Consider the following 25,176-nt stretch of genomic DNA (forward strand, 5'->3'; position numbering starts at 1 on the left):
GTGGGACCCGGGAGACTCGGGCTGACACTCCCTCCGGCAGGTCCGCCCCTCTAGATGCGCGTCCCGATCCCGCGGGACCGGCGGGGGCGGGGCTCACCCTAAGAGTCCCTGGGCGGCGACCGGGAAGCCGGGCTCAGAGCACGCGGGCTCCCGGTAGAGCAGTTGCGGACACCGACCCCGGCCCCGACTTGCCGCAGACATGTACGACCCCGAGCGCGGCTGGAGCTTGTCCTTCGCCGGCTGCGGCTTCCTGGGCTTCTACCACATCGGGGTGACCCGCTGCCTGAGCGAGCGCGCCCCGCACCTCCTCCGCGACGCCCGCACGTTCTTCGGCTGCTCGTCCGGGGCGCTGCACTGCGCCGCCTTCCTCGCCGGGATCTCGCTGGGTGCGCCTGGGCCGCCGCCGTAGCTCCCACGGGAAGGGGGCACTCCCGGAACTGGGACTCCCTGTGGGGCCGGGATTGGAGGAGGGCACTGGGGGTGCATCCTAAGGCTGCACCGGACAGGGTATCCTCAGCGGCGTACTGTCGCCTCGCGTTGGCGCTCTGTCCCCGCCCAGGAGGGGCGCTCGCGGGGTTCGATTCTTCTGAGTCCGGGGTCCCCTGCGGTCGGGACGGGAGTGAGGGCTAGCAGAGTCAGGGTCGCTCACGCTATACCCCGGCATTTATCCCAGGATCGAAATCCGGGTTTTCCCCGAGGAAAGAGGATGTGAGCCTCAGGACTGGAGATGCCCCGGAACCACCCGGAAGCCTGGCCAGCTGAGCTGCCAAAAGGCAGTTTAGCCCTGGCTCCCACTAGGAGGGGAGTTTGTCCCGGGTTCCAGGGTGGGCACCTTCTTCCCTCCGGGGGACCGCACCATGCGGTCGTCGTGAGGAAGCCCTCTGGGAGCCCAGCAACCGCTGGGTGCGGGCCACCGTTGGGTCATGGAGCTGTAGCCACCAGGGAGTTGTGGTCTGGTGGAAGAGTTGGGGAAGTGGGACTGAGAGTTGACTCCTCTCCCTCCTTCAACAGTTTGAAGGACCCTTCCTGGGGACTGGAGTGGGTCCCTGGACATTCTCCATTGTCTCCTGTAATCTCCACTGACCCGAGTGGGAAGTTGTGCCTGGCTGGTCCTCACTTCTAGAGGGAAACCACCCCCAGCCAACATGTGGGGACGTGCCACAGGCCTGCGCAATAACTGGGAGCAGCGCCTGGGGCCAGTGGCAGGGTGGAGCTGTTGGCACCCGAAGGTCCCCAGGCTGAAAGATAATGCTGCTTTTTAGGCCCCATTTATCTGGGCTTCCTTCACAGTTTACTCTTTGCTCAGCCTGGTGACTGCTTGTGTTGGAGGAAGGCACAGCCAGCAGGGAGGGACTTTGTTCTCTGGAAGCCCCTGGTGGGAGGTGAAGTCTTGCCATTGGGCGAGAGCAGTGAGTAGACTCTGGGCTGACCCAGAGATGGGGATTAGAAGAGAGGCTGCCCTGGCTGTTGGTCTTCCCCAGCCAAGAGGAACGGGGCAAAGAGCAGGAATTATGACCTCTGGGGAGGATTAACCTCGCCTCAAAGTCAGTGAGCATGCCATGGGCTTTAGCAACAATAATAGCCGCCCTTGTATCCCAAGGTGACCTGCCGGCACCCACGCAGACCAGTGTTTAATTAGGACAAGGCTCTGATGTGCTGGCTGACCCCGGGAGCCAGGAAGACACTGCTCCCAGGGTCCCCTCCAGTTTGGGGGACTCCTAACTGGGCAGAGGACTGGTGTGGGCTCAGGCTGTGCCTAGCAGGGCCAGGGGGAGGCTTAGGACAACCAAGTCCTGAACAGTGGATGCAGAGGTTTTGGCAGGAGAGGCTCCAGGTGCTCTGGGAGTCCCTGGACTTGACCCCCTGTCTCAGAGGGGGCTGTGCACAGGTGGCTCCAGGGTGCCACTGAGGAGGATTTCCTAGGGGCTATGACCTAGAGTGCACCTGAGCTGTGCTGACTTGATCAGGAGGGATAGGCAGAACCAGCCGTGCGCAATTCTGTGTTTCTGCCGTGCTCAGCCTGGACAAACATGGAGGGAGAGCTGAGAGGAGGTCAGAATTGAGTCAGGATAAGAAGGAGGTGAGATCTGTCCTTGTGCAGCCTAAGATTTATAGTTGGTCAGGTCTCAGTCTAGAAGAATGGGCCTCAGGCAGATGGGCCAGCGAGGAAGGTTAGTGGGAGCCGGAAGGTGTCCCATGCCCACTCAACAGGCTGCTGCGTCTGGCATCAGAGGCATACACTGTGCCCCAGGTATTGATGGGGAGCCTCCTCTGGGTCAAGCACCTCACAGACAGCATCTTATCTAATCCTTTCTGACTCCAAATGGTAGATAAATAATGTTCCATCTTAAAGAGGCTGTCTGAAACTTAGAAAAGTGGAGCTGTTGTTTTGCTGAGGCCGCTCAGCTAGTGAGTTGGTGGAACCAGTATTCAAACTCAGATCCAAGTCTGTGTGCTTTCTCCTGCACCCTTTGGAGCTAAATAAATCTCTGGTGCCAGTGAGTTCCTGGCTTCTAGCTTGTGGGGAGTGGAGATGGGGTCAGTTGACCTGGGCCTCTAGAAGCGAGGGATTGTTCCTGTGGCAAAAACTAGAGCAGTTCTTTTCAATAGAAATATAGTACACACCAGATGGATAATTGTACATTTTCTAGTGGTCACATTGACAGAAGTAAAAGACTCAAGTGGGATTAAATTTAATAATATAGTTTGTTTAGCCAAATACATACGCAAAATAGCATCATTTTCATATACAATCAACTTATAACATGATTAATTACATAGTTCACATTCTTTTGTGTGTGTGCGAAGGTTTCAAAATCAGGTATGTGTTTAGCACATACAGTTTTCACTAGCCACATTTCAAGGGCTCAATACTGGCTACTGTATTGGACAGTGCAGGTGGAGAGAAAGGCAGGCAGCCTCCAGGGTGTCTGGCTTCATCTGGCCTTGCCATAAAGCATTCAGTGTCTTCAGTGTGGTACATTCCTCTGTATATTTGTCTCCCGCCAACAGACCTGACCTTACAGGTCCTCATGGGCCTTGTCCGGGAAGCCAGGGAACGGAATATTGGCATTCTGCACCCGTCCTTCAACGTGAGCAATTACTTTCGAGAGAAACTCAACAAACATTTACCAGACAACATCCACCAGCTCGTCTCCGGCAAAATGTGTGTCTCGCTAACCAGAGTATCTGATGGGAAAAACGTACTGGTGTCTGATTTCAAGTCCAAAGAGGAAGTCGTGGATGTAAGCTGTTTACTTCTCTAGGTGTTGTGAAGTTTGGTTTCAGAAGCAACACAGAGAGGAGTGTCCTAGGTTACCTGCCCCATCTCATGAGATGCAAAGGAACTTGGCTTCGTGTGATACTGTTTTGCTGTGGGCCCCAGAGCAGCATAAACTCAGTGTGCGTTGGGTGGTCTGCTCGGAAGCATTAGAAAACCCTGAATATTCCAGTAAAGTTTAACTTTTAAGCTATCCCTGTCCATCCTTTGAGACTTGAATCATGACCACCTCCTCCAGGAAACCTTTCCAGTGTTCTCTCACCATGACATGTTCTACACATGCTCCATCACAAGGCCTTCTAGTGTGAGTCCCCACAGGTATGAGAGCATGTCTTCTTTGCCTCTGTCCCCAGGGCCCAGCACAGAGAAGATCACCTGCAATATCAAAATACCATTTAATTTGGCTGATGCTAATCACAGGTTTGTTCAAGACAGCAGCCTTGCCCACATAACCAACAGCCCAGTACATCTCAGCAGCTGGTTTTGTCCTCTCATTTCCAGAAGCTTTTCCTAGGCAGCCAGCACCTGTCATGCCCATATGGCTAGTATGTCACAAATCAGTGCCCCATCTTCCTTAAAGCTCTCTAGCATGGTATGACTCAAAGTCTGATCCTTGTAATGGCAGCAAGACTTGGGAGTTGTTAGAAATGCACTCTCAGGCACCCACCCCAGACCAACGGTATCAGAATCTTATGGGATGAGCCTAGAATCTGGGTTTCAACAGGGTCCCCAGATGATTCTGGTGAACATCAACATTTAAGAAACCCCCAGTCTAGCCCCTTCCTAATCATAAGTGAGCCAGTCACTCTTGGGCCTGTCTACGCAGGTCTAGCACAGCTCTGTTGTGGGGAACAGGGACTGGAAGGTTAAGTCCAGAACAGATGCTTTAGGAACTTATGCTGTAGGGAAAAACCGTGCACTTACGTTTTTGGTTCATCCTTCACTCAACTCACTGACCAAAGCACCTCCTCTGTGCAATGTGGATTTTCAGCTTTGTTGCCTGTTTGATTGGATAAGGCTGAGAAGAGGCCTTAAAGAGGAATTAAAGGCAGGCACACTGTGTTCCGGCCAGTGACTTCACTCCCTTGTGTCTTCACAGGTCTTGATTTGTTCCAGTTTCATCCCCTTCTACTGTGGTTTAATCCCTCCTTCCTTCAGAGGTGTGGTAAGTCTGCATTGTGGTGGTTCCTAGTGCTGTGTCCTGGATCCTGTGTCCTGGGTCTTTCCTTTAAAGGTGCAATTGCCCAGCTCCTTCCTGCAAGCACCAGGCTCAATGCCTCCCCAGTCCCCAAATGTGGAGCCTTGTGCTTCTTGGCCTTTCAGAGGAGAAGCCAAAGGTGTCCCCCTTCCAATCCACCTCAGCAGCAAAATCAACTTTGTTTATAATTAATTACTGGGAAACCTGTCAGGTAAGCTGGCTGGTTTACTTCATCCTCACCCAAGCGCCAATGCTAGTGGATTATTTTGCCTGATGCACTCAATAACCAATTCCTGAGACCCCGGGGTTTCAAAGAGAGAAAGAGTTTGTCTTTAGGTGCATAGTAGGAGAGCAGATGGCCTAGCGGCCCAAAATCTGTCTCCTCCAACTGCAGTCACTTGGGTATTTTTATTACAGAAAAGATGGCCTGGGTTTAGGATAATGAGCACAGTCCTCAGATGATGTAGTTAGAGGTGATCTGATTATTAAGCATGCGCAGATTAATTACATGCTTAGCAATTAAGAAAATAGTGGGATGAGGTGTAAGTGACTTGTAGGTTAAAGTCTAAGCTACTGTGCATGTCAGGCAGGCCCACTTTGGTTAGATCCAGTCTCAGTTATCAAGATAACTTTGGACTTGGGGTGGGTTAGTTCTGGGCTGACCCAGGACCCTTCATTAATAGACATTAGGGGCTGTCTTTAGTGATTACAAGACTCTAAAGTTGAAAACTGGATAACTGGGTAGAAATGAAGGTTAGTCACCAGGTTTTTACAATCACAGGGGCAGAAGATAAGGGCTATACAATCGTTATCAGAGATGAAGGCAGCTGGATTACAATTTAGAGATTTCCGGAGTGTCCCTCTGTTAACTCCAATATACCAGAAAGCAAAAAGGAATAGCTATGTAATGATTTAATAATCAAAATAATCCCTTAAATCCTAGTTTCTTGGTGACAATAGGTGTATATTAGTTAAAATATAAGACGCTTTCCAATGTGTTACACGTGTAAGGGGAGCTTGATTCCTAGGGGAAATATAACAGTAATATGTTTTCTTAACCAAAAAGTCTGTGCCTCTGGCCTCATACAGTTTTTGTCTTACTTTGTTTGGCCACATTGTGTCTAGTCTCTAAAATGTTAGCATTTATGGACACTTCTAGATCTATGAGAAGAGTAGCAGAATATTTGATAAAATCTTGTTTGTAGAATAAGCAGAACCAACTTGCAGAGAGAACTCACATTTATCAACCACATAATACCAGTCAAGTATAGTTGTTTCTCAATGGTCACAGTACTTATGTTTTCTGAGGTCTCCAGAAAAAGAAGTGGCCAGTGCTGAACCACTGACCCTAGAGGAAATGGAGGATTAGGTTCTTCGGAGATGTTGGTCATAACAGTCCCTCAACTTTAACCTTGTTTTATGTGTCTTTCTGTTTGAGGACATTGGTTACATATTTTGCTTCCTCCTTAAATTTTGATAACAATAGTTCCTTAGGAAGTTCTTCGTCTCTTCTAGAAAAGTTCTTTTAGAGACTGCCCCCCCCCCCCCCGCCCTGAATCCCATTTACAAATCGTATCATTGCCTTCAGGATAATTTAGAGCAATATTTGAACAAGGCTGCTGAATGAAAATTTAAGCAAATTTAATCTCAGTCCCATTGGGGAGGCAGGTAATTGGAGTTCATTAATAGCCAACAGGACTAGAACTCTAAGTCAGAACAGAGCTTCTTGAATGTACATATATTCTCTGAAAGGCATAGTACAGCTTTCGTGTGCTCAGGGACCCTAGACAGCACTTCAGCACTATGCTGGGTGGTCTTTTAAACAGATTAATCACCCACATAATGCAAAAAAAATGCAAAAACTATGATGCTAAATATATGATGTAAAGGACACTTGTTTATAGTATCAGAGCTGAGACAGGAAGGCCAGGTGCTGCCTTCATGATCTCAGCTGGGAATGAGACATTTCACCCACTTTGTGCCCATCTACAAATGACCACAAAAACACCGAGAGAAGGAATCCATGAATAATGAGGATTGACTGTGTTTCATAGGTATTGTCATAGTCAGTGCTTGCCATTAAAGAGAAATGTTATTATCCTTCCCATGTGACTGGAGGAAACTGAGAACCAGGGACATGCAGTGAGTGCCCCAGCATCAGGGCCCAATCAGGAAGGCTGGAGCTATGCCTCATTCCCACAAGATGAGGCCTGGATTAGTCTAACTGGAGGGCATCTCAACTTCTCCTTTCCCCATCCCACCAATCACAGGGCTCCACTGGGCCACTGACCCGGCCCCTGAGTGCCCAAAGCATGGTTTGGATGGTGCTAATGCCATGACTTGGCCTAGTCCAGGCAGAGCCCCTCATCCTGTCAGTGACTGCACACAGAGGTTTTGTTCTTTCCCACAGCTAGGCACCAGGGCACCCAAAAGCCTCCTGCTGATGGCCCCTGACTGCCAAGTGCTCAGTTGTGACTCTTCCTCCTGGTTGAGGGCTTCAGTCCCTTTAGAGTTGGGCTCTGTCCTTTTCAGCCCAGGGCTTTGGTCAGAAGCTGCTGGTAGTGTTGGAATTTGGTTCAATTCAACAAATAGGTGCACTGGCTGATAGCTGGGCCATGCTGGGGATGAGGAAACAACAGTTGAGGTGATCTCTAGGCTGTGGAGTATGCACTGGGTCTGTGCTGGGGTACCTGGCAGCATTCTTCTAGGAAGTGGTTGTCCATGAGAGGTAACTGTATCCCCCAGTACCACCACAACTGTCAGTGGGATATCACAACTGGGGAGTGCTACTAGCATCTAGTGAGTAGAGCTAAGAATGCTGTTTAACATTCTGTAATGCACAGAACAGCCGCCAACCCCAATGATCTGACCTAAATGGCCATAGTGCCAAGTTGGAGAAAACCTGTTAATCCTGTGTGCTAGGGAGGGAGGTCATGAAATCCCCCTGTCTCCGAGCAGGAAAGCACTTTAGAGACCCTCTCGGTTCACACTAGGTACAGGCCATATGTCTGAAGAACAGAGGCATTTATTTACACACTCATAACTTCACTCATGGCCCAGATGCACTGTCATCCCCTTTTACAGGCAGGGAAACTGAGGCCTAGCATGAGGAAGTGGCTGTCCCAAATCTTCACAGCCTCTGCATGACACACAAACCTAGAATTGAATCCCTGTTCTCCCATTTATGAGCTGGACCACTTTGAACAACTTTCTTCTCTTTCTGAGATTGACTTGCAAGGTGTGGGTTCACAGTAACACAACACCATAGAGTCGTTTTGGAATTGAAGGCAATAAGGCAGGCAAAATGCTTTGCACAAAGCCTGGCATATGTAGGTATTTGGTAACGCAGGTTTGTGATGTTTATTACCTTTCCCTTCCCCAAGGCCACCTGGCCTCAGCTGATACACAGTCATCTATTCAGTAAACTCACTTAAGCCCTGCTCAAAGCACAATGGATCATTCTTGAGAATCCATTGAGCAAACTCAGGACATTACTCTAGAAAACTTCAAAATGGAAGGAAACATTGTGTCTGGTAAAGGAACAACTGGACATTGGTATATCCCTTAAACAAAACATAGTCAACGTGGTCTCCTCCCTCTTCGGTCTTAACTGCAAAGTTCTGACATTTGGTTCCATGTTCCTTTATGCCAGTGAGGTTTTGGTACCTTGATCCATCTTCCATAGAAACTGGGTTGCTATGATTGGAAAGATGTTACTGTGCCTCTGTGTGATCATTTCTGGACTCAAGACAAGTCTCCCTTAATGGCCAAAACATGGCGAATCACGGCAAGTTCTTTACTGTATTTCTTTTCAGTCAACCTCTACTCTGTTATTTCTCTACTTGGAAGGACCAGCTGAGGAACATGTTCCATTTTGAGTGTGTGAAAGAATACTTCTGGGGGCATCCTGACAACTAGGTGGGCTGGTTGTGGTTTACAAATCATTCTGGACAACCGATTCCATAGGTGAAAACTCTGTCCAACTTATAGGAACAACTGTGTATCCCAGCCTGCCTGTGGACAATTATATTATTTAAGGATATAGCTGGAGGATAAGAGGACATCTCTGGGGGGCATCTGGACTGTAGTTTCACTATTTCATTTTAGTCTTGGAGTCTTTCAAGATGATGTTTATTTGCATTTTCAAGGTTTGGAAGTTATTCTTTCCAAGATTTCCCAAACACCACGGCGTTTGGATTTGAACCTGTGATCACCTCTCTCCTCTAGGGGAGTGGCTGGGTCTCCATCGGCTGTCTCTCAGGGGACCACTGAGGCCCTCATTTATATACTGTCTCTATGCACATAACAGAAAGCACTCACGTGGGCACCCACCTGGGCATAGGACTAGGCTAGGAGGTGATGGGCTGAACTCCAGCCTCCATCTTGCCTCTCGTCCAAGCATGTTTGTGCATCACACAAACTACACAACAGCTCAACGTTGCCCTGAGTGTCTGCACAGAAGGACTCAGTAAGGATTTACTGAAAGATTGACTAAATGTCATTCTAAAGACCCTGGTCTGCCACATCAGCCTGCTGGCAAGCTGAGAAGCCTCTACCCATAGCCAGAAAAACACATGCAACTCTAGGTCAGAACTTTTGACAATATGTGTCCTGATTTTCTCCTTAACAGCGATATGTGGATGGCTGTGGGAGTGACAATATGCCCTTCACTGATGCCAACACAACCATCACTGTGTCCCCCTTCTATGGGGAGCACGATATCTGCCCCAAGGCCAAGTCCACAAACTTTCTTCACGTGAACATCAACAAGCTCAGTCTACGTCTCTGTTCAGAGAATGCCCACCTTTTATTCAGAGTGTTAGTCCCCCCAGATGTTAAGGTAAGTGGTGTGTGTGCACGTGTGTCTATGTGTGTGCACACGTGCAGTTCTTTTGTCCTCCTGTTTCCCAGGAGATACCAGTTGTTCTATATATAAATGAACAGAAGCAGTCATTGAAAAGATGAAGTAGAAAAAGATTGGCTTGTCCCAGAAACTCAGTAATTCTCCATCCTGCTGCCCTTGGAATCTCCTGGAAACATTTAAACACAACTGAAGCTCAGACCTCACTCCTAGAGGTTGTGATTTAATTGGTCAGCAGTGAAGCCTATGTGTTAGATTGTTTGTTTAAGTTACCCAGAAAATTATTATTCACACCCATGATGAAGAACCTCAGCATTAGATGGTTTACCCTCTTTGGACCGTTTTTAGTGTGCCTTCTACTTGGACATTGAACAATGGGTAACTGGGTTCCCTGACAGTTGGTGTTCCCAAAGAGAAATAGGTTGTGCAATACAATGTGTATCAATAGCTGACACTCCTGGAGAGTGGAAAGGCTATACTACAGAACGGGTTTTCATGTGTCATTTATAGAGATCAGTCATTAATTGTACCCCACTCTGCCTTGGCTGCTGGGAGCATGGGGGCAGGTCATATACTGGTTAGCAGAAGAGACAGCTACTGTTGGACTAGTGATAACTACAGGGTCTGACATGTTTCAGAAGGAAGACTTGTCCCGGGGACAAAGGAGCCCAGAGAAACAAGTACCTGTCCTGCCTGGGTTTCCACCAAAGACTCCATGGAGCAGGTGATATCTGAGTGCTGTCTCCCAGAAGCACAAGGCCCTTTGTTTGGCTTCGTGGTGGCCCTGTCAGTCAGATGGAGGGCCTCGGGATTTGAAGGCTCCTTCACTACAGCTCTGCAGTCTTCAGATGATGTTTAAATAAATGGCATTTACAGATTCTTCTCTGCAGTTACCTTATTTGATTTGCTCCCAGGAAGCTGGTGATATATGCCTCCGAGGATATTTGGACACTCTAAGATTCTTGGAAGAGCAGGGTATGTATGGGATGGGAGGTCAGATGAGCCCTGTTAGCTGAATCTCTTGCTGGCAATCTTTGGAAAGAGACTGAACCTCTGTTACATCACCCAGGGCTCAGTACTTTGATGCCAGTCTTGGGCAATCCATGTATAGCCCTGTGAGATATGAAATCCTTTCCCCCACTTTATAAATGAGAAAATGGAAATTTAGAGGATTTAGCATAGGGCACCTGACCCTGAGGGGCAGAGTTGGGATTTAACCCTGGGAACTTATGACCCCAGGGCTTTTTCTCCTCTCACAGGATCACCTCATCCCCTTCTCATAGGGTTACCTATGAGGCATTTATGTTTGCTTTTCTTTCCTGCTTGAAAAATATCAAACCTTTCATCTAACAGGTGATGACTTAGAACAGAGTTTCTGGACTATTGCCAGAATGATGTAATCAGAATGGTTATCTCCAGCCAGGTGGGGATCATGCCTGGTAAACTACTTCTACCTAGGCAGGATGGCACCTATGAGTCATCCCAGCTCTTTCAGTGTCTGGAAGCATTAGAGTGGAGGCAAGTATTAGATGTCTTTGGAGCTACTTTTCTTGAATACTCAAAGTTGTTGGATTATGCTTGATTTACTTTGGCCAAGACAAAGAAGACATGATCAAAAGTACAGCCAGGGGCTGAATTCACCTCTCTGGCTTCAAAGACCCCCCCACTTATTTTTATTACAAATGCCTGTCCCTCCTTGGATTTCAGCTAATCACTTTGCCCTGTGCTTGCATGCCTACTCTCTAGTTCAATGGGTGGGGAGGTAAGTAATGGTCTCTATTTCCCAGATTACCCTGATGAATTTGTTTTCTCATGCCCTTTGTAGGCATCGGTACCAGACCAGTGCTGAGCCTGAATTTATACTCAGCAGAGAGAGAGTTGGACGTCACTGCTCCCTGCTGGGAAAACATAAGCCTGGAGGCTCCCTGGGAGACAGCTACCTTGGAGACGTGGCCCGAGGGAGATGAGCTGTTAGAGACCCTCTGCCCCAAGCTCATTATAGGTACCGACTATTCATGGGGTAGGGACAGGCAAAGGATGCTGTTTTCCGAGGATATGTGAAGGAGAAAAGAGTTTCTTTCCTATGTATGCTGGAGACGGTCATGCAGTTGATTTGGGAAGAGATGAGCCAGAGCAACCAAGGAAAGGCTGAGCATGGGGCAACCACCTCCCACACCCAAAGGCCTCCCACCTGTCCAGTTATCTGGCTGAGTCTCCCTTATCAAGGGGTGATGACCAGAGAAAATAAACTCTGGTTGAGCCCATTTTCAGTTCATTTGATAAGGCACACACTCCTCCAAGGCCCTCTGTTCCCCTTCCTGCTGCTTCTGCCAGCATTTCCTACGCTCCAGCTGTTCTGCACCCATGGGTATTCTGCCTTTGGGCCAGGCTCATTCTTGCACAGGGTAATTCCAGTCACTGCTCTCTGCCCAGTGACCCATCCCAAAGCCTCCTTCCTCAATATGGCTGTCCTTATCCTTCTTCCCCCAAATCCAAAATTTGAACCTCCCTGGGAAAGGTGATATGCTTTATAATGTCAACAATTGTTGCACAGACAGGAAGCTGGATGTACAAACCAGTTTCCAAGGCACCTGGAGAAAATTAAGGATGCATCAGGTACAATTCCTTGCCCTTGAGGCACTAATGATCTAATAGATGGGAGACATCATCTGTCCAAGGTAATATGATTTGAGGTACTGTGAGGCCATCATTAGAAATAAAAAGCTATGAGGCTCTGGGATGAAAGAGATGAATCCAGGTGAGGGGTGCAAGGAGAAGCTCATAAAGGAGGGGGTATTAGAGACAGAAGTTCATGTATTCCTCCATAAATATTTGTGAGTGTAAAAGAGAGTTGTTCGGGGGTGCATGAGTAGTTCAGTGGTAGAATTCCCGCCTGCCATGTGGGAGACCCAGGTTCAAATCCCGGTCCACGCACTCCCCTTCCCCCCCAAACACATACACACATACACACACACACAAAACAGACAAACAAAAATTCAACAAATGGTGCTGCAAAAACAGAATAACTCACATGGAAAAATAATGAAATGTGGCCTGCCATACAGCATACAAAAAAAAAGAGAGAGAGAGAGAGAATTGTTCTTTGGAAACCTGGAGGCCATCTATGGGCTATTCTAGCTGTGTTCCCATTTCATCTCGACCAGCCCTTGCTGTGGAAGGGACCAGCCCATTTCTCATTGTGAAATGCTTCTGACTCTCAGGCTCTGACTAAGCTTGTGAGGGGTGCTATGACAGATCCTACAAACTGGTTGACTTCATCAAGACTTCTTGTCTTGTGGTTTGGAGGCTAGAAGTATGACGTCAAGGTTCTGCCAGGGCGTGCTTTCTCCCCTGGGGTCTACAGCATTCCTGCAATCCTCTGTCATTAGCAATCTCTCTCTCCTTGTGTCGGCCCCTTTGCTTCCACTGACTTCTGCCTTCTACTTCCGTGTCCAGTTTTCCTGGCTCATAAGGACTTCAGCTTTATTGGATTAAGGTGGCCCTCACTCACTTTAGGCACCTTAATTAGTAACAGCATCTTTGCACACACAGTACCAGGGGTTAGAACTTGAATATGGCTTTTGTAGGGGAGACGATTCAATGCCTGACAGGCTGCCAGGACTATTTCATAGAAATTTCCAGCACTAGCTGGGTAAAATGGTTTAAATTTTAAGCTGGGGGGTCATATCATACCTAAAGTGACCCAATTACTTTTTCAGCACTGCGTGAAGCAATAAAAGACAGAAGTGGCTACATGAGCAAAATGATGAACTTCTTCCCCCTGAGGATAATGTCCTATGTGATGCTGCCCTGCACACTGCCTGTGGAGTCTGCGATTGCTCTTGTCCAGAGGTGAGAACTTCATGTGCTCTGTGTCTTCCTCAGGGTGATGAGAAGATGAAATGAGATAATACAGGTCAAGCCCTTCACCAGGGCAAGGCGCCTGGTCCAGCAGGGTGGACAGAGTCCCTGCCGAGGGGAGCTCGCAGTCTTTTTGGAAGGCCCCAGAAACGAGTCTGCCTATCCTCCTGTGAGCCTGTCCTCATGAGCACCCAGGCACCCAGCACAAGCTCAGAAACCAGACTGGAAACTCGACAGAACTGGCTGCAGGCTCATGCAGCATCTGTTCCAGTCCCTCATTACCACCTGGGGAAACTGAGGCCCCGGGATTGGGGTCAGAGCTGTGAAGTCACAGAGCTGACTAGAATGTTAAATCACATTAACATCATAAGAGTATAGGCAATCCCTCTTTTCATTATAGCTATAATTTATGTGATTCAGAGTCAGGAAGGAAAATGCAAAGGTTAAAGGAAGATGTTCCCAGGAGTCATTGCTTGGGCTCCCACAAGGATAGGGGAGCAGAGTGGTCAGGGCCGTAGCTAAGGGGCCGGATGGCTCTGGTTCAAATCCTGTTGCCACCACTGACCATAGCTGTGTGATCTGGGATTGGTGAATTTCCCTCTCTGTACTGCAGTTTCTCTGACTAGAAAACAGGGGTGATAAGAGAACTCCCCTAGACCAAGGGTGGTCAAGAGAAAAAATAGTGTAGGGTGTGTGAAGTTGTGCTGTTGTAGTTGATTTTTATTTTCAGGTAATAGTAATGATAGCAACAAGTAGGTGATAGACAAAAACAGTATTGGCTTTAGAAATAGACAGATCAGGGAGCTGCAGTTTCTAAGTTGTGTGAGCTCAGGCAAATTAACCTACCTTTCAAATAGCTGTTCCCTCATCTGTGAGAGCTGGATTCGAAACCCTACCACAATGGGTTGCTAGAATATGGAAAGCACTTGATTTAAAAAAAAAAACTCTAGAAATTGACCTTAAAAATAGCAGGAATTTGGTATGGAATGGCGGGAGTCCATTAAACCAGGAGCCAAAGAGCCTAAAAGTTTGAGGAGACACAAGTGCTGACCACCTCCTGGGCAGAGCCTGCCAGGCCTCCGAGCCACCAGTTGATTTTCCCTTTAGGCAACCAACATGTAAGCTGTTAAAATCTCAGACTCAGGGATCCTCAAGGAGTGGGGATACAGATTCCTGGGAAAATGCTCCTGAAAGAGTGAATAACCTGACCTATCAGCAGGATTTTGAGGACTACATGGAAGTTTGTGCCCTGTGCAAAAATGGGTTAGGGCTTCGCATAGGCTTCTCTTGTTGGGCTCACATGACCAACTAGGGTTTGAAGAATGTGGAGGTATCTTGACCACGGGGTACTTTCCATCAGCTGCTATCGTGCTATACTTCTCTTCAAAAAATGAAGAGGATTTCTTTTATTTCCATGTAAATCATTTGAGCTTCCCTGTACCAACGTGAGCTAACTTTGTTTTAGGGCTTTCTGTTTGGCATGAAATTGCAAATTCATCTTCTTGAATTCCATCAAATTGGGACTAGAGGTGACTATGGCAGTTATGAAGATGAGGGTACTGTTGTGAGATATCTGCATTTGATTTGTTTTTTTTTTTCTTTTTTAGCTTGTAGTCATGTTAATACCATGAACTTCTCATGTGTATGTGCATATGTGTGTACAAGTGTGAGTGTGCTGGTGGTGGTTTTAGATTTATTCCCACAGACCAGTGATATGGTTGTGCATTTATATGCATTGAATGTGTGCATGTGTGTGAATGACTGTGCTGGTGGTTGTTTGGGTTGTTGCTTTTTTGTTTTTTTAGAGAAATTTGTTGTGTACAGAACAGTCACGCATAAATGTAGGATTCCCATACACTACCACCAATCCCTTGCGTTGGTGTGGAACATCTGTTAAAACTGATGATACCATGTTTTTAGAATTGTAGTATTAGTAAAAGTCCATGGCTAACACAGGGTTCACAGTGTAGTGTAGTTCCATGGGTTTTTTTTTTAATGTTTAGTCTTTTACCATATATATAATCTAACATTTCTGTTTTTATCATATCCAGATATATATGTATATATTTCAGTGCTTTTAATTATGTTGTCAATGTTGTGGTATAATCACCTCCGTCCATTTCTGAAACATTTCCATCATTCCAAATAGGAATTCTGTTCATTTTAAGACTTAAATCCCTATTCCCTATCCCAACCCTGTCCCCTGGTAATCTGTGTTCTGACTCTATTTAGTTCACTCATTCTGATTGTTACAAATCAGTGAAATTGTACAATATTTGTCCTTTGTCCTGGCTTCTTTGACAACATGATGTCTTCACAGACTTTATTTACATGGCTGAATAATATTCCATTGGATTTATATATCACATTTTATTTATCCATTCATCATTGTTGGACATTTGGTTCCTTCCACCTTTTAACAATTATGAATAACGCTGCTAGGAAGATCAGTGTGAATATATCTGTTCAGGTCCCTGCTTTCAGTTCTGTTGGGTATATACCCAGTAATGGGATTGCCAGGTCATATGACAGTTCTACACTTGGATTTCTGAGGAACTGCCAAACTGTCTTCCATAGTGGCTACACCATTTTATGTTGCCATCAGCAATAAATGAGTGTTTCTATTTATCCTCATCCTCTCCAACACTTGGTATTTTCCTTTTTTTTTTTTTTAAATAGCAGACATTCTAAAGCGTGTGAAATGAAATCTCATTGTGGTTTTAACTAATTGCTAATGATGCTCACCATCTTTTGTGTGCTTTCTAGCCACTGTATATCTTCTTTGCAGAGATATCTATTCAAGTGTTTTGCCCATTTTTAAATTGAGTTGTTTGTCTTTTTGTTGTTAACTTGAAGGATCTCTTTATAAATTCTGGATATTAAATTTTTATCAGATATGAGGTTTCCAAATATTTCCTCCTGTTTTGTAAGTTTTTGTATTACTTTCATGATAAAGGTGCTTAAGGCTCAAAAGTGTTTAATTTTGATGAAGTTCCATTTATCTATTTTGTCTTTTGTGTTTGTGCTAAGAAATCAATGATATCACAGGGTCCTGAAATAACCTACATTTTCTTCTAGGAGTTTGATAGGTATAGCTCCTACATTTAGGTCTTTGATCCATTTTTAGTTGAATTTTGGATATGGTGTGAGGTAAGAGTCCTCCTTTCTTTGGCAAATGTAGATTCTGTTTTCCCAAAACCATTTGTTGAAGACACTTTTCTTTTTCAATTGATTGCTCTTTGTCATCTTGTCAAAAATAATTGGCCCAAAAAATTAGTTGGCCATAAATGTGAGAATTGATTTCTGAGTACTCAATTTGATTCAGTTGGTCTGTATGTCTGTCCTTGTGCCAGTACAATGCTGTTTTGATTACTGTGGCTTTGTAATGAGTTTTCAGATCAGGAAGTGTGAGTAAACCCACTTCTTTCTTCTTTTGCAAGATGGGCTTACCTATTTGGAGCTCCTTACACTTCCATGTAAATTTGATGATTGGCTTTCCTGTTTCTGCATAAGGTTGTTAGAATTTTGATTGGGATTACATTGAATCTATAAACTACTTTAGGTTGTATCAACATCTCAGCAATATATGGTCTTCCAATCCATCTACACAGAATGTCCTTCCATTTATTTAGGCTTTCTTTGATTTCTTCTAGCAAGCTTTGTAGTCTTCTATGTACAAATCCTTAACATCCTTGGTTAGATTTATTCCTAGGCATTTGATTCTTGTAGTTGCTATTGTGAATGGAATTCTTTTCATGATTTCTTCTTCCAGGTTTTCATTGCTTATATTTACAAACACTACTGATTTTTGGGTATTGATCTTTACCCCACCACTTTGCTGAATTCATTTATTACCTCTAGGAGCTTTGCTGTGGATTTTTCAGTATTTTCTCTATATAGGATCATATCGTCTGTAAATAAGGAAAGTTTTACTCCTTCCTTTCTAATTTTGATGCCTTTTCTTTCTTTTTCTTGCCTATTTGCTCTGGCAAAAACTTCCAGTACAATGTTGATTGGACAGTGGACATCTTGTCTTATTCCTGATATTATGAGGAAAGCATTCAGTCTTTTGTCATTGAGTATGATGTTAGCTCTGGGCTTTTCATATATGCCTTTTATCATACTGAGGAAATTTCCTTCTATTTATAGTGTTCAAAGTGTTTTTATCATGAAGGGGTGCTGGATGTTGTCAAATGCCTTTCTTGCATCAACTGAAATGATTATGTGGGTTTTTTCCTTTCATTTTGTTAATACCATGTATTATATTAATTGGTTTTCTTGTGCTGAACTCCCTTGCATACCAGGGATAAATCCCCCTTGATCATGGTGTATTTTCTTTTAATGTGCTCTTGCACTCAGTTTCCTGGTATTTTGTTGAGGATTTTTGCATCTATATTCAAAAGAGATATCAGTCTGTTGCTTTTTTTTCTTGTGGTATCCTTATCTGGCTTTGGTATGAAAGTGATGTTGTTGGCCTCCTGGAATGAATTATGAGTGCTCCTTCCTCCTCAGTTTTTTGGAAGAGCTGGAACAGAATTGGAGTTAAGTCTTTTTCAAATGTTTGGTAGAATTCCCCTGTGGATCCACATGGTCCTGGGTTTTTTGTTGTTGTTGGGAGGTTTTGATTACTGATTTAATCTCTGTAGTAATTGGTTTGTTGAGATCTATTCTTTTTCTTTTTTTAGAGGGGGGTTCATGAGCTGGGAATCAAATCCAGCTGTCCTATATGGCAGGTGAGCATTCTACCACCAAACTACTGTGCACCCCTTTGTACTTCTTCTTGAGTCAATGTAGTTTGTATGTGTTTCTAAGAATTTTCCACTTCATCTAGGTTATCTAATTTATTGGCATACAGGTGTTCATAGTATCCTCTTTTAGTCTTTATTTCAGCAGGTTTGGTAATAATATCCCCTTTTTATTTCTGATTTTCTTTATTTTGTATCTTCCCTCTTTTTTTCTCTTTGCCAGTCTAGCTAAAGGTTTGTTGATTTTATGAGTACTTTCAAGGAGCCAACTTTTGGTTTTGTTGATTGTCTCTATTGTCTTTTTGTTTTCTATTTCATTTATTTCCATTGTAATCTTTGTTTTTTCCTTCCTCTCACTTCAGTTTTAGTCTGCTCTTCTTTTTCTGGTTCTTCCAGTGTTAAGGTTAGGTCTCTGATTTGCAGTCTTTCTTCTTTTTTAATGTAAGCATTTAGAACTATAAATGACCTACTCAGCAGTGCCTTTGCTATGTCCCATCAGTTTTAGTATGTTATATCTTCATTTTCATTTGCCTCAAGATACTTCCTAATTTCTCTTCTGATTTCCTTTTTACTCTTTTAGAAGTATGTTGTTTAATTTCCATATATTTGTGAATTTTCAATTTCTCCCTGTTTTATTGGTTTTCAGCTCATTCCACTGTGGTTGAAAAATATACATGAATGATTCCAATAATTTTTAATTTCTTGAGACTTATTTCATGACCCAACGTATGATCTATTCTGGAGAAGGATCCATGTGCCCTTGAGAAGAATTTGTATTCTGTTTTTGTTGGGTGAAGTGTTCTATATATGTTTGATAGAGCTAGTTGATTTTTGAGTATCATTCAAGTCTTGTACTTCCTTATTGATCTTCTGACTAGATGTTCTACCCATTATTGAAAGTGGTGGATTAAAGTCTCCTACAATTAATGTAGAACCGCTCATTTCTCCCTTTAAATCTGTCACTATTTGCTTCATATATATTGGGGCCCTGCTCTTAGGTGCATATATTCATAATTGTTATATCTTCCTGTTGAATTGTTCCCTTATCAGTATATAATGACCATCTTTGGCCTGCATAACAAATAGCTTTTGACTTAAAGTCTATTTATATCTAATAGTAGAGCCACCCCAGCTCTCTTTGGTTTACTGCTTGCACGGTGTATTTTTTTCTATCCTTTCACCATCACCCCACTTGTATCTTTGACTTCAAGATGGGTCTCTTGCAGACAGCATATAATTGTGTCATACTTTTTATCCATTCTTCCAATCTCTGCCTTTTGAGTGGTGAGTTCAGTCCATGTACATTTAAAGTCACTGCAGAAAATGCAGGACTTTCTTCTACCATTTGGTTATGTACCCTTTGTAAATCTTATACCTATTTTGTCCCTCACTTCCATAATGTCTACTTTTATATTTATTTTTTTGTGTGTGTTGAATTGTATTGAGTGCCTTCTCATTTCTATCTGGCTATATTTTACATGTACTTTCTTTGTGTATCCATGGGGTTAAAATTTAACATCCTAAATATATAACAAGCATATTTAGTTTGATACCAACTCAAATTCAATAGCATACACATACTTTTCCTATACCCCATTTTCGGTATAGGAAAGTTTGGTTTCAGATTGCAAAAGCTGCCGAAATGCAATATACCAGAAGTAGACTAGCTTTAAATAATAGGAATTTATTAGCTTACAAGTCACAATTCTAAAGGCAGGAAAATGTTCAAATCAAGGTATCAACAGGAGGATACCTTCTCTGAACAAAGGATGCTGGCATCTGTGATACCTCTGTCACATTGGAAGGCACATGGCTAGGGTCTGCTGGTCCTTTTATCCTGGGTTTTAGTGCTTTCAGCTTCTGGCATCACTGGCTCTTTCAGCTTCCATGGGTCCTTGCTTGCTTCTCCAAGGCTTTTTTCTCTCAACTCTCTTGGCTTTTTCTGTCCTTTATCCTCTCATAAAGTACAAGGATAAAGACCCATGTTGAATGGGTGGGGACACATCTCAATTGAAATAATCTAACCAAAAGGTCCTATCCACAACAGGTCTGTACCCATAGGGATGGAATGAAAGAACATGGCCCTTTCTGCAGTACATAACAGCTTCAAACCACCACATCCCTCTATCCCCCACCATATTTTTGTACTTGTTACCACTTATATCCTTGCACACCAAATGTCCCCAAACATAGTTTTATCATTGCTGTTTATGAATTTGCATTTAAGCCCAGGTAGGAAATAAGAAATGGACTTATATACAAACAACACACTACGATGATACCAGCATTTATAATGACCCAAATGGTTACCTTTACTGCTAGTCTTTTTTTTTTTTAATGCCACTTTGGACTGCTGTCTAGTATCTTTTCCTGATAGTCTAAAGAACTCCCTCTAATATTGCTTATAAGGCACATCTAGTGGTGATGAATTCCCTCATCTTTTTTTTATCTGAGAATGTATTAATGGGGGCACCAGGAATCAAACCCAGGTCTCCGGCATGGCAGGCAAGAACTCAGCCTGCTGAGCCACCATGGCCTGCCCATTTCTCCCTCATTTTTGAACGATAGTCTTGCTGGATATAAAATTCTTGGTTGTCAATTGTTTTCATTCAGCACTTTCAACCCACACTGCCTTCTTGCCTCTATGGTTTCTGGTGACAAACTGGACCTTAATCTAATTGTGATACCCTTGTACATAACATGTTGCTTTCAAGAACTCTCTCCTTGTCTTTTGCATTTGACAGCATAATTAATATATGGTAGTACATAATTTATTTCATGTTTATCCCTTTTGCTATTATCTGGGCTTCTTGGACATGCATATTCACATCTTTTGCTATGTTTGGGAAGTTCTTTGTCATTATTTCTTTGAATATTCCTTCCTCCCCTTTTTCTCTTTCTTTCCCTACTTGGACTCCCATTATATATATATTGGTGTGCTTGATGGTATCTGGACATGTCATTTCCTGTGTCATTGTTCGTACTCTTTTGCTGCACACTGTACATTTTAATACTTTAAAATGTTTACTTTGGGATTTATTCCCTGAGATGTCTGTTTCTTGGTTTTGCAGCCAGCTGGTGATAAGACAGGGATTTTTCTTGAGCATCGGCATTCCTATCAGGAAAGTCTACCCAAGGCAAATGCAGTGTGCAGTGTTTTCTCTGTCTTTCTGGGCCTGTGTCTTGTCCTGGGAGTTTGCTTGTTTGTTTTAGAGTTCTGCAGTTTTCCAGGAAACAAACATCCCCTTCCTGGATGTTCAAAGCAAGACTTTGCCCCAGACTGTCCATCTCTGTCTTTTTCACACTCCTTTGTTTGTCTCAATCTGCTTTTGCCTGGAGGCCAAATTCTGAGAGGAGGCCACAATGGAGAAGACTTTCCAAGTCAGTCTTTTCCAGCCAAATCAGGGCCAGGGACCCCCAACAGGGGTACAGACCAGCTCCAGATGCCCTGGGGAGGGAACCGGGGAGGGAACCAGGAAGGGTGCCAACAGCTTCTCCAACCACTCCCCAAAGCTGAACTTTCCTAGCATGTCCAGCAAATGCAGCCATTCAACTAACTGCACTCTGCAGCCCCGTGGAAATGCAGCTTCTGCAGACTCTACCACCCCAGCCCCTATCCAGGGCAGGTTGAAACAATGACTGTGCAGCCTTTGTCTGAGGCAGGTAAGACAACAGCTGCCCTTAAAACTGGTCCCCAGGGATCTGAATTTGCTAATGAAAAACTGTGATCAGTGATCTGCTGGGTCCACCCCTGTTCTTGAGAAAGAAAATATTTACATCCTTTTATGTTACCAGTATGCTAGGCAGAGACCGAACTCCAAGGTGGTCTGCTGCAAGAGTAGGGGATGGGCACCATAATTTATTAGCCTCTTCCTTGGATGCTATACAGTATTCTTCTGGTGTCCACAGTTTCCAAATACTTGTTTCAGACAGGTCCTGCCTGTTTAATAGCTGTTTTGGTGAAAGGATTGACTGCTGGAGCTGTCTACTTTGCCATCTTCCCATAAACCTTCCTTTGGGGCTTTGGGTTTATTCCCACAGGTTGGTGATGTGGTTCCCAGATATTCCTGATGATATCGTGGCTGCAGTGGGCAGTCTGCCAGATTTATTCTCACATGATGGCTTCTCTGTTCCACACTTCAAGGTAAATCATTTGGCTATGAATATAGATTCTATATAAGCACTCTTATCATCTGGTCAGGCCACAGTGATATCCAGAACCTACTGATAAGTGCCTGACTGTCAGCAAGGACCTTGTCCTCTAGGGAAGGGAGCCTCTGTCTTGGGGTGGCAGCTGAGTAAATCAGGTCACGGTACTGAAAATGGTAATCAGGACTGCAAAGAGTGCCCAGGAGTCCCACAGAGAGATGTGGAAAACCTTCCCTTAGGAGAAGTCCTTTTGAGCTCAGTCTTGATGGCAGAGTCAGACAGAGCTGGATGATAAAGCAGGGGAAGGGCATCTCAGGCAGAGGGAGCAGGATGAAGGCCAGGGCATGACAGATAGCCTGTGCTTTGCTTATAGGAAGCAGCCCTGCATACCTGCAGCCCAGGTAGGGAGGTGTGGTAGGGGCCATGCTGGGCTTCTCAGTATGGGCCAGGAGGAGCCAGTAAATGTGGACACCCCCTTTGGGGGTGGACCTGGCACTCTGCAACACTAATTCTGCCCCTTTGTGAATTCAGAAAACTGCTGATATGGGGCAGGAAGGCTCTTGTGGTGGTTCAGGGACTGAACCGTACCGTAAAAATCCTGGGCATCTGTCACTGGCCTCTTCAATGGGAAGGATCTTCATCCTCTTGTAGGTTTTTAAGAGCCCCCAGCACAGGTACAGTTTTTAAGAGCCCCAGCCCAGGATCTGACATACTGTGGGCACTCAGGAAATGAGACTTTATTGTTGTCATTTTTGGTATTATATTCAGGCATGGCAGGGTTTACAATAGTGAGCATGAGGATTCGGTTTGCACTGGGAACTGGAGGGTGGATTACAGGGCCTGCCTGGCAACAGGGGGTCCCCAGCAAGAAGGCTACTACAATGACTGGGAAAGAACAAAAAGGGCCAGTGAGGAACAGCAGCTAAGCTACCTTTCTTCCTACGTTTCAGATCCCAAACTCCAAAGTCAGGAGCTTTCACATATGAACCAAAACATGACCGATGCTGCAGGCTTCCCCCGACTGCCGTGAGCCCAAATGTCCAATCTATGGATTGTCCAGTAGGGCCTGAAGCTGAGGCCACCCAGTGATCCAGTTTCCAGTCTGGTGTAATGTTTTCTCAGGCAGCACAGTAGCTGCCAGGGTGGGACAGCTAGAAAAGGGTTTCTCATTTCAGGAGATGAGTTTAGGAAATCTTTGCAAGGATGTAAAACCTTCCCTACTTTCTGAGCTTTCCCCTCCTCTGTCTCTGAATAAGCTGATGTTTCAGAAATACAAAATGCTAGTATTTGCACTCAATTTATTGTTTATCGAAGACACATAATGGAGCTGTTTTTACAAAAAGCTAGAATGATACTTTTGTTAAAAGTGGAAATCCAACTTCTCTGGAAACCTAACATGTTAAATATAAGGATCAGTTGCCTCAGTTGTTTGGAACAAGGCATCTGGGAAGCCAAGCAAGCAGGCTCCACTGCTGGCTCAATTTCACAACCATCTTTTTTTTTTAGTGGCTAGAACAATACGAATTTATTGGGTGTGGTTATGTGGGTCTGAAGTCCTACACAGGCCTCAATGGGCCAAAATCAAGTTGCTGACAAGCTGCATTCCCTTCTGGAGGTTTTAGAGGAGAATCCATTTTCTGCTCATTTGGGTTGCTGGCAAAATAATTTCACAATCATCTTAATGGACTGTCCAGTATGAAGGCCCTAGAACAGCCAGTGATTGGACAGATGGGGTCCTTGCGGCTGGGAACAGGGCTCTCCTTGGCCTTTTGCACTCTTGAGGTTGAAAGGAAGAGAATAGCATGATTCTCCCTCCCCAGATAGGAGTTCTGTACAGCATGAGGGGTTGTGATGCTTCTCCAAGAAGGGCAGCCTGCGAGTAGTTGTCCTGCTGGTCAGATGTTATTAGAGAGAAATTATTCACATTTGAGAACATCTGTTTTGACCTAGCTAAAATATTAAACTATTTTGGATAAAAATGTAAGGAAATTTTATCTGTTGGAGTTTATATTACGTGATTAGTGAAATGTTAATAGAATGAAACTTAGAAAAACCCTACTGAGCAGACAGTCATCTTGGCACCTGAAACTTAAGCAAAATATTTCCACTGGACCCTTGCAATGTGAACTTGGTTTATTTTCCCCTGACTTCTGACCTGTGTTCTTTCCCCCTCCCCATCATCCCATGTGGCATAACTTTATTCTTGGCCTGATGGCTTAGTCTTTTTCATTCCCTCCCTCGCCATTTTGGCACGTCCGGTTCTTCTAGACCTCTGAATTACAAGCCTCACCCGGCGACTAGTGACGCAGCCTTGTCTCTCTACCCCTGTTGGCCTCCTCCTTATCCCTCCACCCGCCCAACATCCGCTGCTACAAGCACACTCAAAAACAACATCTCCCTAGTGCCTACAGACGTCACAGTCACCCCATCCGTCCTCCCTGTGTGATTGGCTACCCTCCCCTGGAGTCCACGCCCTAACTCCACCTCTCCTCAAACTGTATATAGTCCGGGGCTCACTGAGCCTCGAGGTCTTTAGCTACTGGCGGCCCTGGCATAAGCTTCTACCAACAATAAAGCTACCTCGCTTCATGCCTTAATTGACTCGGCCTCCAGTCCTTCAGACCCGCAGTAGTCCCCTGCGCGCGCGCCTCTGGCCCAGACCCTCGAGCTCGAGCCCCCTCTGCGCCTGGCGGTTCTACTCCCTGGACCCCCTCAGCAGGAAGAGTGCACCCTCGCTAGCCTCGCGGAACCGGACTCGGCGGAGTCCCACCTCTCCCCGCAATCCCATGCCATAATCACCCTGTCTTCTCTATGTCCACTCTACTCCCCCAGGTTTATTGGCAAAAAAGACTTGAGACAGGAGACCTCCTTTGCTTCAGGTGTAGTGATTTACTGGCAAACTAAGGTAATATTACTCAAGGTGTATTTTTTCTTATTTATGCATTTGAGTATGACAGTTATAAAAGGATATACTCAACCTCCTTGTCACTGGCAAAGAAAGTCACAACTCACATATTGAATAAGTATCTCGGCATTGAAAAAGCAGCAGGTTCTGAGAAAGCCCTTTGAGAAGCGACAGGTT

At 44.9% G+C, this 25,176-nt stretch overlaps 1 protein-coding gene across 1 annotated transcript; it reads left to right on the top strand.

Annotated features, from left to right (window-relative positions):
- The first annotated feature begins 125 nt into the window (after positions 1-125).
- LOC143691102 (1-acylglycerol-3-phosphate O-acyltransferase PNPLA3-like) lies at positions 126-22,140 on the top strand. Its single transcript, XM_077169121.1, is given in 9 exon segments — positions 126-386; positions 3,013-3,245; positions 4,380-4,445; positions 9,109-9,322; positions 10,258-10,314; positions 11,165-11,341; positions 13,059-13,191; positions 21,987-22,016; positions 22,018-22,140. Coding segments are annotated over 9 exon segments (1,173 nt in total). The 5' UTR covers positions 126-199; the 3' UTR covers positions 22,094-22,140.
- The last annotated feature ends 3,036 nt before the right edge of the window (positions 22,141-25,176 follow it).

This window comes from Tamandua tetradactyla, chromosome 7 (genome assembly GCF_023851605.1).
Source record: "Tamandua tetradactyla isolate mTamTet1 chromosome 7, mTamTet1.pri, whole genome shotgun sequence".
Lineage (NCBI taxonomy): Eukaryota > Metazoa > Chordata > Mammalia > Pilosa > Myrmecophagidae > Tamandua > Tamandua tetradactyla.